Genomic DNA, 17,254 nt, shown 5'->3' with positions numbered 1-17,254 from the left:
TGACCAGACCTTGGATATGTGACTTTGTCATATTCAGAGTTTGCCAATTTATCCGATTTCATCGAAAAGGTTCCAAAAAATTGGCAATACATTTCTCGCAAAAAATTCGAGTTTTCAGCATCTTGAACTTGCTGATTTATAAAATGCTGCAAAAATGTTTGTCAAATGTATCCATAGATGTCTATATGATGCTCTGTAAAACTGCTCTATAAATTGTTTATCGATGTTTATAATTAGCCTTCAATTAATTTATAATTAGATGTAAGGCCTTCCTGGTATTTACATATATATGTAGATATACATATTTTATTTATGGATAAAAATAAATAAAATATATATAGATATATATCGACGTTATAAAAATCATGGAAATGTAGTACAAACAGCGGTGTTTAAATAAAATAAAAAAGGACCGGGGTGGTGTTTATTTTTTTTGACCCCCGTCATTTTTCATTACTAAAAAAAATATGTATTCAAATATTTCTAAAAAAAATCAAATGCTAATTAACAAATATTGTTGTTATAATCATGACTTTTTTTATATTTTATAAAAACTTCCTTCCATACATCCTCTTCAACAACTTTGATTTTTCAAACCCGTGTTTGTGTGTTAACAGCAATATTTGATGAAATTTTTACATGTGAATTTAAGGATGACTATTTATTTAAACTGAGTTCCCTTATTTTATCTATTCTCAAGTGCGTATGGTTAATAGTTCAAATAATGTTTTCTTTCGAAGTTTTGGGTGTTTTTAGATAAAAAAGGCATAACATAAATTTCGATTTTTCTTTTTGGATAGTGTGACCTCTAAGATGAGTGTTCTCATTGAACGTAATGAGTAGAGGTCGGAATCTGAAGGGGCCGGAAACGTGCCGCCTATTGTTCAATTGTTGTAAATCCTTTGTAAAAAAGGTTCGGCAAACCTTTAACAATGCATTTACAATCTTTGAACAATAAACAGCCCCTTCAGATTCCGGGCTCTAGTAATGAGTTTGGACATAGGACCTGCCCCGACTTGGCCCGACTACACCACTGAGTACAAATTAATTGAATCATTATCAGCCTGTAATAAATTACATATAGATGTTTATATACTCACTCATATTATACAAAAGTACATATGTATACAATCTACCTATCTAGGAATCGTGTTGTAATAATCCAAAATCTCATATGTCGATCGATTGACCGGCTCTTTGTCCGATTTGTATGTTTCCAAAGTGTTGGCCAATTCAATTTGTATCGAATCGAAAAATAATCACCATCTCGTATAATATGAATGTTGTATTGTTTGAGTGCACGTGTGCAGTTTTTTACACGGTTTTATATTCGTTGCTTAACTTGAGAGAGTTCAACGCGCGATCAAACGCGAAACCCACCCTGAAATTAATGGAGTGTGACTTCATAGCGATTTGATGCAATAATAGTTATTATACACGACTGGAAAACAATGTGATCAAACAACAATCGAAATGTTAATAGAAAAAAATGAGTGTATTTTGTATGATTTTTATTTTACAAAAAAATTCTAACAACACTACATTTGCATGTACAATTTATGCTCATAAATGAATTTGTTTCGGGTGTACAGAAAAATCAGGTCATGTTTTCAATAACTTAACAATAGACAATGAAAGGCACAAATTTCAACGACGGCACACTTGCATGTTCGCCAAAGCAGTGATGAAATGAATGTTGCGTAATAAATGCACGGACTAATTACAATCGTAAATAAATACGGTTCGATATGATAAAATATAATCTAGTTTTTCTTCGACTTCTTGCCGATCTCTTTTCCTTCGTAGTAATTTTCACTGAAAATAAAAAACCAAAAAATTATTTTACTGCAGTGACATCTATGGAATTACGCGAAAAACTTTTCAAATTAAATTTAATAATTTATTTAATAAGTTTCATAGAATTTTACCATCCAGGAACTGATTCAGGCTCGTCGCATTTGAAAGTTTCTTCGTTGTAAACTTCACCTTCTACACAACTGCCGTATTGAGGATCAACTCCGTTACGACAAATGTAGAATTTGCGACAATCTTCTGGATGTGGGAAGGTAGGGTGAGGCAAAGCGCGTCCATTAGGACCCACTGTTTCTCCATTGGGACAAGAAAATCCATCGGCCAACAAGTCTGTAAGAATGGAAAATGTATATTAACTTGTATGTATAGAATGTATAGGTAGTATATGTAAGTAGAATACAGCGGTGGTTTATCGTACATTGAAAATAAGCACGCGCTTGGGGTCCCCGAAATTTACTACTTACAAATTATTACCATTGTCCACAATACCTTCGTAAGCCAAGAATACCTATTTTACATAATATTTTAAAATAGTACCCATTTTATTCCAAAAACTGTTAGTGTTTCAAGTATAGTAAATAATTAAAAAAATATATGGTTTGTAAAATCCTAATGAAAAACCATATACTGAAAAGCATGGTAGAAAAAGGATGATTGCACTATTTTTTACTGAAGTGGGAGCTTCAAACCTCAAATGCGCCTGGGGCCCCCCATTTACTTGATCCATCACTGGTAGAGTAATTTAAAAAAAAATTATAAATTTATCACAATCAAAAAATGATATGTTCTAAATTTCTCTATTTTGATTATAAAATATAAATATGTTAAAATACATCATATGTATTTTATTTTGATATAGATATGTACATAGCCAGCAGCATAGCTCGGTCGTTAAGCTCCAGCCTAATACCGAGAGGCGCCGGGTTCGATCCCATGATCGATTGAAAAGAATTTTTTTGAGTATATCTGTAGTGCTGCTGGTCAGACCTGGATATTTGTGACTCCAGGTTGATCGTTTCCTATCAGAGTTTGCCAATTTTCTCTGATTTCATTGTTGAAACGGTTCCCGATTAAAAATCGGCTAAAAACCTTCCTACCTACTGTGTCATCACTATTGGAATATGATTAATGTACAATAAAATTTATGTACAATTTATAGCCAGCAGCGTGGTCTAGTGGTGAATGTTGAATTATTTCGTACTTGATGTTACGAGTTCGATTCCCCGCTAAGTCTCGTTGTTGGCCAGACCTTGATTTGTCTAGGTCGATCGTTTCTTATCAGAATTTGCCAATTTTTCTGATTTTCATTGAAACGATTCCTGTAAAATTGGCGTTTCCTTCCCAATTTTCTGTTGCGAACCTTAAGTTATTGTTATATCTTATGTTTCGCCATATTGCTCACCATAGATGTCTCTGTGGTTGTTTATCGAATATAAAAAATTCGTATTGTTACATGAAAGTTATTCATCGTTATTTATCGTATTAATACGATGTTTGTAATATAATATATGTATACTGACCATAGATGTCAGATATTTAGATTTACATGTATCTATGTAATAATTATGTGGACCAGGAAGGCGCATTTGGGGTTTACCTGTTAAGCCTTCCTGGTATATTTGTATATATGTATGTAAAATAAAATAAAATAAAATAGAATAGATGTCTCGTTAATTTTCCAGTTTCCAGTGTCTCGTAATTCAGCGACTTGTATAATAAAAATGCTGTATTGTTTGTAATTGGCCAGGAAGGCGCATTGGGGTATACCTGTAAGGCCTTCCTGGTATAAAATGTAATAAAATAAAATATGTACATGTGTGTGGATCAAAATATATGTATATGTAGTACAAAATTACGGTAGAAGGTAGTTTACCGCTTTACTTTGATGTACTTACTCAGACTTACCCAAATATATAACCGAATGATTTAAAATGTTGGAATTAAAGATCAAATATGGCACTTATATAATTTGCGCTATTACTATTCATAAGTGACATTTGATCTTTCATGACATTTCCTATTCAAATCGACGGCAATTTATATGCAACGTATGCATCGCACTGCATTGAACAAAACGCGTTCATCTTTATTCAACGATTCTCTTCTTATCAAAAAGTCGAGAGAAAGCCGCATCGGAAAGACAAATAAAGTAAGAAAAAAGACATGCAAAATCACCTCTTTTGGAATTTTCACACTTTCTTTTGCTTTCTGCAGGCCAGGCACACTTCATATCGTCGTAGATCAGACCTGGAGGACATGGCATCTCATTGGCCACACCGTCGATGCAATTGTAAAACTTGTCACACACCTGAAAATGTGAAATTTCAAACGTTTAAATATTGTAATTTAAGTCGAGGTTAAATTGTCCGTCGATTTTTACGACATTATTACGTAAATTCTGTAAAAAGTGTTGGCACTAATTAAATTATCTTATAGTTTGTCCAATTTTATCACACTTCATTTGAATTCCTTTTAAACACAATAAGTATTTTTCAAAACAATTGAACTTTTTTTTTCTTTATATTTTCGATTTTATTTGAATATGTCTTCTTGAGATATGTTGAAAGTTTTCTAAAGCCTTAAAATGAAGCGTAGTCTTCATTCTAAACTTATATTAGATAAATACATACAATGTATATATATTTTTACCTCTGGATCTGAATGTCTGTAGAAACCATTAGCTCTGGGGCATCCCTTAGTAGGCTTAGGCTCCTCTGAAATATTATACATACATAATTCATTGTGTTACAATAGCTCTGATGAAATAATAATACAAGTACTCAAAGTGAAAACTTACGCAATTCAGTTCTGTCTCCGCATTCCACGTTCAACGGAATGTCACAATGTTCGTGGTTTGAACTTTTGTCGGAGAAAACCAGTCCATCAGGACACAGCTTGGTTTCAGCCTTTCCTATTTGCAACATAGCCATTATAAAATCATGAAAGCGGTCGTGAAAAAGTCGAAATCGACGTTTGATTACACTTACCTTGCGTACACGAGTAGTACAAGTCGCACTGATAAGGGTCCGGATAGAAACCGGTCCGTTCCGGACATTGGAACTCCTCATCTTGTCCCGAGACTGCAATGAAATTCAAGTTTTCAATCGAGTAGAAAAATTGCCGAGCGTTTCGTTTAAGAGTTAAATCTTTCATTTTTTGTCGTGTGCTAATCGAAAGCTTGCGAAAAATCGTGATATGTCATACAATGCACTTTGAAAGCGTTCAATGCACGAATCGTGACTTAATCGTGACGCAAAAAGTGTTTATTATTGTGACGTGCAAATTTAGGTTAAGTATGTATATTATTTATGATTCTTTTTCCGAATCGCTGTAATTAAATTCAAAAGAGAATTATACTTTTTATAACATCAATACATTTGCATATATATTGCAATCGTAGGCGTAACTTACTCAATACATCTACATACATACATACATACACACATTTTATAAGAATTATAGTGGGTATATGTAAGAGTATGGTATTTATTTTAATATTAGTATTTAAAAATAATTTTAATGCATGAAAATTTAATGTAAATCACTTAATAGTATCACTATACCTTTAGAATCAATATTTATTTATTTAAAGTTTGGACCATTGAGGCATTATAGGAATTTCTAATGAGTCACAATGGTCTAATATATAACTTAAAATAATTATTAATATTATATAATGTGCCAATTTTGAAAAAAAAATTGTTAATTTAATTTTATACTTTTTTCTTAATATATTTTTCTTCGACATGTACCTTTAATAATTTTTTTTGAGGGAGGGGGGTTGCTGAATTTGTCTAGGGGCGCCATATACCCTCGGGCTGGGTCTCAATATATGAGTCGTTATATTTGAAAGTGGCATAAGTCCACGTTTCTTAATTTCGAGAAATATTTCGCAAAACATTCAATATAATGGTTTGCGCTCAGCAATATTTAAAAATACTGGAGGCCTGTAATACGTTTATTCCAATTTTTCGAGATTCTGGACATATCGAATTAAAAGAAGTGATAACAATTTGTGAATTAAATCAAACAGAAATAGTGTTTTTGGAACTGAAAATTGGAACTTAAAATATAACGGCTCATATGCATATGATATGTAAAGCTTTAAAAAATTATCACAATTATCACATTGATAACTTCTGAAGGCTTTCAAATAAATACTGGATAGTTTTCTTCATTTAAAACTTAAATTTCATATACATATATGTATATGTATGTACATATGTTATATTTCAAAAATTCAGAAACTATTAAAATAGACCTAAGACGAATCAATTCAACATAAAATTTCTATATACGATATAAAATTTTATATATAAACAGATTGATATCATATTTCAGCTTACGGCGTAGAATCTAACATAAATAATGGAAATACATACATAAGTAGATCGGGTTTATATTTTGTTTACGATGTACTTATGTATATAATCGGCATACATATTAACTATCAATAAATCATTAATACAACTTTATGTAATACGTGTAATGTTACATATTTAATACGAAATATATGTGCATATTTAATATCCATAAATTCATATATTTTATAATAAAAATACCATTAATATTACAAAATTTAAATTTTTTACATAAAATAGTATATAGTATTCGCTACTCGTAGTGGATTATTGGTAAACAAAAATGTGAAGCACTACTAACCTACAACGGCGTATATCAAAAGGGAACACACGGCGATCAACATCGTGGACTGCATCGTAGTCTGTGGTTCGGTCAAATGTCTTGGGTAGTCGATGACAGATTACCTTTGGATTATGGTTTGACAGTTGCGGCCTGGGCGTTTGATTAGAGCGAGTGAGGCAGACTGAGGCCGCCATGAAATTTCTACTGGAATCTGCATTGTCCGGCTCTCACCGTCTCTGGGTACCGGAACACCCAAAAACTGCAACGCTGCTTATTAATTTATTCAACATAAGCTGTGTCGAAGGCAGTGCAATGTAAAGAGACAGCTCAAACAAAGGGCAAACGATTGTATGGGAAATATAGGACTTCTAGTTCAACATGTGGTATCTTATAGAATTTGGTTACAAAATGCTATTTTGTATAAGGAGTACTATTAAAAATGGCCTTCTGATATATTGTGATATAACTAAAATAATCTAATTGTGATTCAACTCTGAATAAATAGTTTTGGGGCATTGTTAAGATGACTTAGTCATATGTATATGTGTTACACCGAATGCGTGAAATTGTCTATTACACGCATTCGGCAAGAGAATTGCCGAATGCGTGAAAAATGCAAGCATGTTGCCCAGTTCACGGATTTGGCAAATTTTTTGGCGAATGCGTGTATTCGGCAAGAATTTGTCTGCTCAAAGCATGGAGTTGGCAAATAGACAGCAGCGCTCCGGTGTTGTTTTTTAGAACTGGACAGCGTGGACAAGTGTCAAAGTGACAGCTGAATGAGGATGTTTAATTTAGTTTAATTTACATATTTTTATGTATAATATGACTACATACCTATATTTCGATCATCTCATATGACCTATACATAAATTAATGCCATTTTTATACAATTTGATCAATATTTTAACAGTGAAATATATGTATGTAGTCATATTATACATAATAATATGTAAATTAAACTAAATTAAACATCCTTATTCAGCTGTCACTTTGACACTTGGTTATAATATAACACGCTGTCCAGTTCACGCATTCGGCAAAGAATTTACGGAATCCGTGAACTGGGCAACGTGCTTGCATTTTTCACGTATTCGGCAATTCTCTTGCCGAATGCTTGTAATAGACAATTACGTGGATTCGGTGTAATATATGCATAAACAAATTCGCATAACTTTATCTATGTATTTTAGGAATATAAGAAGGAAAAAAAAAACAAAATTCGATAATCAAATATACATTCAGGGCTATGAGAGTATTTTCGATACAAATTGAGCCCAAATGTAGGGAAACTTACACAAGGCAAAAGTTATACTTCCGGTTGTCTGATTTTGTTCAATTTTATTTATTACTTAAAATCACTATAAATATTCTACACATTAAATATCAAGAAAATAAAAATAATTTAAAAGGTCAAAATAAAATAATGAAATATTGTTTTAAAAAATATTACTACTCCCGGTTTACGAATTGTTACCAAAACCTTATCAACTCAAGTAAGTATATAAAACTTACATATATGTATGTACATATGTACATTTAATCATTTAATTTTCATTGGAGTATTTTTGGAATATTTAAGCCTTCAAGTAGAAGTTTCGATCTTTTTAAGGTTTATTTTATTGTAATAATGTAATTAATTATTATTGTCAAAAAAACTAAATTTATTTACGGTTAATACAAATTTTGTAGTTGAACAATGCAAGCTTTATGGTGAGAATACACTCAAAAGTGCGTTACAGGACGCGCTCATGGTTTCCAGCTGTGATTGGTGTATCATTATTAGAGGTAGGACCGGAAGTGTGCTTTTTCCAGGAAACAGGGCAAACTACAAAGCTAGAGAGCATAAAAAAAGGTTCATCATAAAAATGAACAAAGCATGACGAACAATGAACAATGAACGGCACAAAGTTGGTCCGCTCTTTAGTCATTATGTCATTTACGATCTTATTATTTTATTTTCTATTTAATAATACATACTTGGGAAAGGCTGCATAGCCGATGAACCCAATTGTATATTCTCCCATATTGATCTTTTCGAGTTGCCTCTCGACATCGACATCTATGGCATTAAACTTATATAAATTTTTGGAATCATATTCAAATAGTGATGACATAGTGGGTAGGATGATTTTTGCTAATTTGTCGAAGTACCGTTTCAATGAAATCAGATAAATTGGCAAACTCTGATTGGAAACGATCGATTTGGAGTCAAAAATATCTAAGTCTGATCAGCAGCACTATAGAAATACTCGGAATAATCGAGGTCAAAAATTGGGGTCAAACCCGGCAAGCTCTCGGTGGTTGCCGGGTTTGACACATCACCAAGGTATGCTGCTGGCTATTTTGACAAGATTTACATTTATTCAAATATAGGATTTATTAATTTACATTTATTCAAATATCTCCATTATCGATCACTGTCAAACCTATGTCAAAACAAGGATAAAATATCATTGAAAACACTCCAGGGGGTGAGTTTTTCCAAGCATCGCGACGTTATAGATTAGGCGTAGTAGAGTTTTGTTACAATTATATTTGTCTACACCTTCACCGTGACACTTGCATAACAATAAGTCCAGTTTTTTCAAAAAAGTGAAGTCCACAATATTACCTCTCTGTATTTTTTTACTAGCCTCTATAATGGAAAACTATGAAAGAAATATAAGCAAGAGACAATGAAGAGGATAAGGGCGAAAACACACTGAGTGGTACGTGGTACGTGTTTTTCTTTAGATAATTTTATTAAATCATCATATTATATTTATTTATTTTATAAATAATTTGTGTAGTCTATATTTTATTTATATGGACGATGGAAATTGTACTCTTTTCCTTTTCGTCTGGATTAAAATGTTATTATTATTATTATTATTACACCTACTTTATTATTTATTTGATTAAAAAAGGCATCTGTATCAACATAATATTATTTATTATAAGCATGATATTATCCACATTGTACATTTTAAAAATATTAAATTAATCAATGATAATTTGATAAGTTGAAGTTAAGCATTCTACGATCTAGACAAAAATTGTCTGTTTTATACACTTTTCCACCAATCAAACAAATTGTTTTCATATAATATTCGTAGCTCTAACTAGTTTTATTATAGTAATTAACAAAACGAAAAGTAATATATTATACACATAAAAAGCAGTTAAGTGTGCTTCAACACGTGTATAAGCAATAACATATCGTGGAAAACGTAGATTTTCCCATAGAAGAATCTAGAAGATTGGAACCATTAGTTGTAAATCTTCTTTTTTTAGAATCATCACTGTATCCGAGCACCCAAAAACTCCAACTACAATAATATTTCCTATTAAAAACTTGTCGTTTGCCTTGAAATATTTGTGTGCGATATATTATACATACAGCCTCCTCACTGTAAAAAAACATCAATGTCTCAACCCCGATCTAAACACATACTAATTATTCTATAGAACTTTTCATATATGATATCATATTTGAATAAATAAAGGACAGTATCGTTCTATAGAGCTTACATTTACATATAAAAAATGTAATTTAGTAATCGTTTACTTTGGATCACCCTATTATAGAGCAACATCTCGCTAGCTGTTCACCCGCTGGCCTCGTATACCTTTCACCGACTGTCGTTAACCGTGGCGCAGATTCTGCAACCTCACCCGAGTGATCTACTGATGACCTCAAAGGACACCATTGATCACAGCTGCCTCGTGTCAAGACCCCATGGGGAAAGCAGAGCCCGATCCCCGACACGCCCAGCTAAACAGGTCAGACTGTGGAACAGTTATGCAAGTCCCGGACCACTTTCTTGTCGATAATGATAATTTGTAACAATCGCCATATAATGCGTAAGACCGGTCAATGCGAAACACTATACAGCACTTTAATCCAATCTAGGAAATGTAACGAAAAACTGTATACAGTTGTTGCACAATGCTTGTACGAACATGGTTCTATGGTGAGATTTCAGTGAGAGGCGAAGAGTGGGTGTGCACTTTTCAGTCTGGGTGCATTTTTAAGTGTGTGGCATTGGATTGTAAATGGTTACTATTGATTTTTTTTTTTAGTTTTGTTTGGTAAAAAACGAGGCCGAAGCACGCCCAACCCCGACACTGATCCACCTTGCAAAATGAAAGCTCTTTTTATGGGTGTAATGAAGGTTGTTTCATCTTTTCCTCGACGTTAATCATTTAATACTTGCTACAAGTAGGTAGACTTAGATGTCGCCAGTGCTAAATGCTTTTAATTTATTCTTCTTGTGACAATTGATAAAAATAGCCTTGTCATTTTTTTTTTAATTTAATCTTGTTTAGCATACATTTTTTTTTTAATTTGAATATGATTGATTGAATGTGTATAAAGATGTCATTGAATGACATGTGTTCTAATTTTTCTCAATTGCACTATAGTGTTTGATATTTTTCCATGTCAATGTTAATTTGTGTTATTGAAATAAAAATTCATTCAAAATAAAGAAAATAATAAAACTTCAAGTATTTTTATTCAATTGTTTTATTTTTTATTGGTATCGTTGACACTTTTGACTTTTAAAAGTAGTATTTGAATTTGAAAACTCTGGTTTTTCCTGTTCTTTTATGTCTGTCCATGCACTTGTATGCCTAATTTTGACCTTTCATTTAACTATCTAATTTATGTTAATTTTAACTATAAATATCTCAGTCATATAAATGCCATTTTTCAGCATAGTTTTCTTATGTACATACATAACTATGCGTGATTATTTTTTCAAACGAAAAATAAATAAAACAAAAGGAATTTATATTAACATAAAAAAAACAATTTATTCACTAGGATAGCTCGTAGCAATATAAAATAATTAAAATACACTATGAAAATAGGAAAGATTTAGACGCTGCGTTTAGTGCGTTTTCCAGGAGTTCCCTTTACAGAAGCTGGTGCGTCTTCGGAATCTTTGTACCAATCCTCGCTGCAAAACGACAAAAATATACATAAATTCTCTACATCTCCAAACAATATGTCAAAAAATAAATCAACACCAATTTTTCTTACCATCCAGCTACATTTTCAGGAGCGTCACACCTTTGAGTTTCTTCATTATAAACTTCGCCGACTTGACAACCGAGATCTCTGGGCTCAAAACCGTTCAAGCAAACATAGAAACGTTGGCAATCAGAAGGATGGGGGAATTTAGGATGTACGACGGGTTGTCCTTGAGGATCGCTTGGGATATCCTTGGGGCACTCAAATCCGTCCTTCAACTTGTCTAAAACGAAATTCAGCATATGATACATACAAATTTTAAATGTTTAATCATTTAAGATTTTTTTTTAAAGGTCTTACGGTCGGTTTTGTCGCATCCAGTCCTTCCGGCTGTGTCGGGCCACACGCAAGTTCCAGAGTATTCGTCGAAGTGCAAACCAGCTGTGCAGACGATCTCGGTGGCGTCTCCATCGATGCAGTTGTAGAAGATGTTGCATGTGGATGGTTGGGGATGGGCGAAGAATCCGTTCTTTCTCGGGCACAATTTGTTAGGGTGTGGTTCCTCTGCAAAGGCAAACGACAAGAATGTTAACGGTACTTGGTACTAGAAACTTGACATTGATTTCTATATAGAAGAGCGGGAAGTCGCGTTTTAATCGGTTCGACATTGATTTCTACGCGAGAGTTGTACGTTTAGTCAAGGTGAAATGCATATGATACGTTTAGCACTCGTTAAGAATTAAATTAATGAAAGCGAAAGAGTATTTAAAGGTATTTATAGTAAATCCCAGACTTGTATCTTGTGATTTTCTCTTATGCATTGAATATTTTGAAAGTGTGAAATAAAATTTATTTTATGCACAATGTATTATACATACATATAAACACACACGTGCTAATTTTTATTAACATAAATTGTGGTTCAAGCCTTCAATATAAAAAAAAAAAATTTTCGCAATACTCATATGCAAATTAATATGTAAAGTGGAATAAATAAATGACTTGAAATAAAATTTTCTCTTTGAATACAATAATAAAGGTATATTACTTTCTTTAAATCTTAATTAAATTAATTTGAGTTAATGTGTATAAAAATTATTATTATTTTAAATATAAAAAGGCGAAAAAAATATGCTCCTCATGTGGAAAAATCAAAGTTTTCCACAGAAAATAAAATTATATTACGATATCAATAATATAATTCATATATAACGAGTACTATTATTTACTTATTACAAGAAAGTTAATCATCATTTAATGGAAAGCTAACAAAAAAACCTTTATATGGCTATTAACTGTATTGAATTGTACATATCTGCATATATGTATAACTTGTTTCACACAAGGATATATTTATCCAATGGAAAACTGTTAAATCAGGCATTGCGACTGATTAAAAATTCTAGGCCATTTCCCTATAGCAACCGATTTATATTAACGATTCTAAAAAAAAAGAACAGTCTCAGTTTAATGTCAATCGTGAATTTTAACGATCTAGTGAAAATTACAATGCACGCAAGACAATCTCAAACTGGTTATTTAGCATTCTCGAAGCGATCGACTATCGCTGATTGATATTCCAAGGCCTTCCTCGATACTTATCTATCTATCTTTATACCTTCGACAGTTGGCTTTTCACATTTACCGAGAATTCACACGCGGTTGAATGCTCGATGCATCCCACGAAACCGTATACATTACGGATTACAGTAAATGCCATAGTTTACTTACGGAGTTCGGTTCTGTCTCCACAGTCTATGTTGAAGGGCTGGTCGCATTTATTGATCTTCCTAATCAGTTGATCGAAGACGAGACCATCGGGGCAGTACTTTTCTTTGGCGACTCCATCTACGCATTCGTAGAACTTGTCGCATTGTCTGGAATCTTCGTATTGGCCGTCTTTTGCTGGGCACTTGTATTGTTGCGCATCTAAAATCAATATAAATAACTCAGTTTTCTGTGTTGTAAAATTATCGCACATGTAGATTTTTGTAGATTGTACTTTGGCGTTACAAAGTGCAATAGTAGTAAGTAGGTATGTATTCAAACGCTAACTTTTACGAAATTGTTCAGATAGAAGTCAATGTAGTTAAAAGCTAACTGGTTTAGTCTGAATTTATATTTATATAATTACACTTTAAAGTAAATTAAGTCATTACATAAATATTACTTCAAAATATTTCAATACATACGTACATACATATGTATATCGTTTTTGTTTAACGAAAAACAACTGTAATATTTCCCTTTGACGCTGTACACTAAAATAAAGCTCATTCAAGGATGATGAAATTATATTGAAATTTACTTATGACGATATATTATATGCAAATTCTTTGCATCGATTTATTAATTGATTCAAAAAGAAAAGACTGCATATGTATGAATAAAATTTAAATATTGATCAAATTTCAACCGGTATTCTTTCAGAGACATCAACGCGCTGGTAATCGACAAACCTACCATTTGAATTGTTTTTACATATGTATCTACATATATGGAATGAATACGGGTTAGGTTAGGTTAAAAAAAACTACGATTACGATATATTTACGTGGCCAGAGCGTGCTGTTATTATGCGATAATGAAAAATTTCACCTTATGTCAACAACCTCGGACATGACCGCTCACGCAATTGGTAGTTTTACGCGGACAACTCTCGCCGATGAATATATTAATAAAATATCATTTGTCTTCTCTCTCGCTGTATAGATACCTGCATTCTTCTATCGTAATGAGACAAGATCGAATTATGTAAAAAAGCAGCAAAACAAAAAATCCGGTAGGTATGATAAAATTTAACTTTCGCCCGACATTTTGGTGATATTTTGAACGATTCGTTCGTGCATGAACGAAAAGCTTTCCCCTAAAATTTAAGTAGGAAGACGAAATAGTTCTAAGATGAAAACACACTTGCTAGTTATAATAGAAAAACTTTCATCCGTATTGGAAACTTTTTGATAATACGCGACAAAAAATATACGTTATTGTAATGTGATGCAAACGAGAATGAATTACGAAATCCATCCGCGAAAATGTCGTTTTGACATTGTCGTAATTTGTGATATAATAATCGCATAACAGATACGTGCCACTTATTGTGATCATATCCGGTATTTGTTTTCTTTTTTTTGTCATATGGAAGTTGATCAAAATAATTAGCTCAATATTAATATACTGAGTTTCGTCACAAATTTACATATAAACCAATTGACAAATTTTATATATTTAATTATAAAATGACATGGTAAGATTTTTAACTGTTGAACGTATACCAGGCGTCACCTGGGTGAGCTGCTTTTTCTTTGTTCAGAATTGAAAATGATATAATATCGTCAACATTTTAAATCAAGAGCGGTATTTTAAATATTTGTCATAATTTATACTACAGAAGAAAATGAAAAATAAATAAGCTTCAAGAAACTCTTCTATCAAAAATATATATTTGTATATATATAAAATTGAATGTCTGTGTGTGTCTCGAATATGCTCCTAAACCACTAAACCGATTACGATGGAACTTTCAGGATTTGTTGTATGTATGTCTGGGAAGATTACTGTGAAAAAAAAACGGGAACGGAAACGGGAAAAACGGGAATGAGTGTCATTTTAACGCTATAATTTCAAATGTTTTCGTGTCGCGACCAAAGTGTTCACTGCCTGCGTTTTTCTGACAAATGGGAACGGGAACGAGAACGGGAACGGGAACGGGAAATGCATGCGTTATTGTGGCATTGCAACGCATGTCAGGTTCAGCTAGTAATATATAAATTTATAATGTATGCGGATAAATTTTATGCTAATTTTTACCGTAAATAAATTGAAAAACTGCTTTTTTTGTTTGAAATATGTACGTTATTATGATTGTCTTTGAAAACCACACAAAAAGCTATGAAATATTATTCTAATATGCGTGAAAATTCTACATTTTTTTTCATTTATATACTTTCACTCTTCAACTTAAAACATAAACTAAGGAAAAATAAAAAGAGAGATAACTAAGATATCAAAATGTAAAGTGATTTTCATTGCACTTTAATCTCAGTTTAAATAAAGCATACCTAGTTAGTAATTAAATCAAGACAATGTTTATATTTCCAATAAAATATAAATTGTAACTAAGCCAAATTAAACAACTATTCAATAACAAGGTCGAAATGTTCAATAAAATCACATAACAGACATCCTCATTATATCTGCTCAAATGTAATATCCTCATTACGCAACTCGTACACGAAACCCATCCCAAACTCAACTTTGACATTCGAAACGGCGAATTTCAAGGCTTCGCGATCGATCACATAAAGCGGCGGCCCGTTGCACATCTGATGCAACTCGGAGAATGCCGCTCGCCTGCAGCCCGAAGAACATTTGACATTTCGAATCCGAGACACTTTCATATTGCGAAACAACCCGCTCTGTTGTCTCTGATATTTAATACCGGCTCTCTCGCGAATATTATTACACTCTCAAGACGCCGAGTGTCGAAATACACCCACAACGCGTTGCGAAATTTCAATATCAGATCGATCGACACGCATAATAATTTATGTATTTGACGCAACTGAAAATTTCTGAAATATTACAATACTAGAAGGCAAGTTGGATAGTTTCCAGTAACATGTGTCGGGTATATCAATTACAATGTGAGCTGTGAAGCCTTGTGAAAATTTAGTGTGTGTGTGTGTTTTTTAATTGTGATATTTCTTACTTGCGCATACGGCTAAGGCGATAACTGCTAAGAAGAACTTCATATTCGACGGTTCTTCAGATGACTAGACACGTTATCTGTAAGTCTTATCGGGAGTGTGTCTCCCGTTGTAAAGTCAGACTTAAACTGGTCGCAAATCTACGAAACACTGTGCTTTTACACGCGCTCGCATTTTCTCGCTCGGTGCTTCTTTCTCTTTCTCGACGCGCCGGCTGGTGGCCCTCAAACTGTGGCTCGGTCGCGGGATCTCTCCACGTGATCTGTCTTCTGTATTTTAGAGGTTTCATTACATGAATATATGTTTTTTTTCGGTGACCGTCAGCGCATCGAAAAGTCGAAAAATCGAAAATATTCGTTTACTATGAATTCATATGAAAAGCGGGTAGTATATATATCAGTGGCGTGCGGTAAAACTCACTCTCTCCCCGTCGTACAGCCTCACTTAATTTGCACGAGCAGGATACAAGAGGAACAGGCTTTTCCTCCCGGGCACATTAAGCAAGGCTGTACGACAAAAAGAGATATAATTTCACCGCATGCCACTGATATATCTAATATATAATTTGGAAAGAGACTTTGTATATATATATGTATGTATGTATCCTTGGTTCATTCGTTCGTTGGTCGTCCGTAGATCGGTGACGTCATCGAACACGTGATCGAACACGTGATTCGATTTACTTTTTTTTTCGATTCAATGGATTCACCCCCGCGGGGGCGCAAGGGGTGTAGTCCCATGGAGCCCCGAAGGGGGCGCATGGGGCTGCGCAGCCGCATGGGGCCCCGAAGGGGGGCAGCCTTATGGGGCACAGCCGTCATCGAACAAATGATTCGATTTATTTTTTTTTCGATTCATAGGCGCCGATTTGATTTTTTCGATTCAATGAATTCACCCCCGTGGGGTTTACTATTAGAATAAAATGTTTACTATTAGATTATTAGTCATGTTTAAATGGTTTATGGGGCGCAGCCGTCAACAAACCAATGATTTGATTTATTTTTTTTCGATTCATAGGCGCCGATTCAACTTATTTTTTAAAGGCCAAAGGCTCAGGGGGCGTCGTGGGCGAAGCCCAAGAAGGAAAAAAAAAATTTTTTTTTTAAATAAAATGTTAACTATTAGATTA

The 17,254-nt window shown here is 33.2% G+C and overlaps 2 protein-coding genes across 2 annotated transcripts; both read right to left on the bottom strand.

Moving 5' to 3' along the window:
- Positions 1-1,502: 1,502 nt before the first annotated feature.
- LOC143918241 (protein obstructor-E-like) lies at positions 1,503-6,694 on the bottom strand. The gene is made up of 7 exons (XM_077440059.1): positions 6,475-6,694; positions 4,800-4,892; positions 4,610-4,723; positions 4,462-4,526; positions 3,988-4,120; positions 1,929-2,142; positions 1,503-1,815 (listed from the first exon to the last, which is right to left on the bottom strand). Exons 1-7 carry the CDS (start codon positions 6,527-6,529, stop codon positions 1,764-1,766), a joined length of 726 nt encoding a protein of 241 aa, XP_077296185.1. The 5' UTR covers positions 6,530-6,694; the 3' UTR covers positions 1,503-1,763.
- A 4,243-nt stretch (positions 6,695-10,937) lies between these two features.
- Positions 10,938-16,358, bottom strand: LOC143911384 (protein obstructor-E-like). The gene is made up of 5 exons (XM_077430262.1): positions 16,128-16,358; positions 13,148-13,345; positions 11,777-11,980; positions 11,486-11,699; positions 10,938-11,402 (listed from the first exon to the last, which is right to left on the bottom strand). The coding sequence occupies exons 1-5, from the start codon at positions 16,168-16,170 to the stop codon at positions 11,321-11,323; spliced, it is 741 nt and encodes a 246-aa protein (XP_077286388.1). The 5' UTR covers positions 16,171-16,358; the 3' UTR covers positions 10,938-11,320.
- Positions 16,359-17,254: the final 896 nt, after the last annotated feature.

The sequence above is a fragment of the Arctopsyche grandis genome, chromosome 1 (genome assembly GCF_051622035.1).
Source record: "Arctopsyche grandis isolate Sample6627 chromosome 1, ASM5162203v2, whole genome shotgun sequence".
Taxonomy (NCBI): Eukaryota; Metazoa; Arthropoda; class Insecta; order Trichoptera; family Hydropsychidae; genus Arctopsyche; species Arctopsyche grandis.
The sequence above is the reverse complement of the archived record's forward strand: the minus strand, read 5'-3'. Positions and strand labels throughout refer to the sequence as shown.

Coding starts and splice junctions, on each gene's coding strand:
- LOC143911384 (XM_077430262.1), bottom strand. CDS start 16,170: ATGAAGTTCTTCTTAGCAGTTATCGCCTTAGCCGTATGCGCAA. Junction 13,346..16,127: donor CGCCTTAGCCGTATGCGCAA/GTAAGAAATATC, acceptor TATTGATTTTAG/ATGCGCAACAATACAAGTGC. Junction 11,700..11,776: donor TGGATGCGACAAAACCGACC/GTAAGACCTTTA, acceptor ATTTCGTTTTAG/ACAAGTTGAAGGACGGATTT.
- LOC143918241 (XM_077440059.1), bottom strand. CDS start 6,529: ATGCAGTCCACGATGTTGATCGCCGTGTGTTCCCTTTTGATATACGCC. Junction 4,893..6,474: donor TTTGATATACGCCGTTGTAG/GTTAGTAGTGCT, acceptor ATTTCATTGCAG/TCTCGGGACAAGATGAGGAG. Junction 2,143..3,987: donor GTGTGAAAATTCCAAAAGAG/GTGATTTTGCAT, acceptor CCATTCTTACAG/ACTTGTTGGCCGATGGATTT.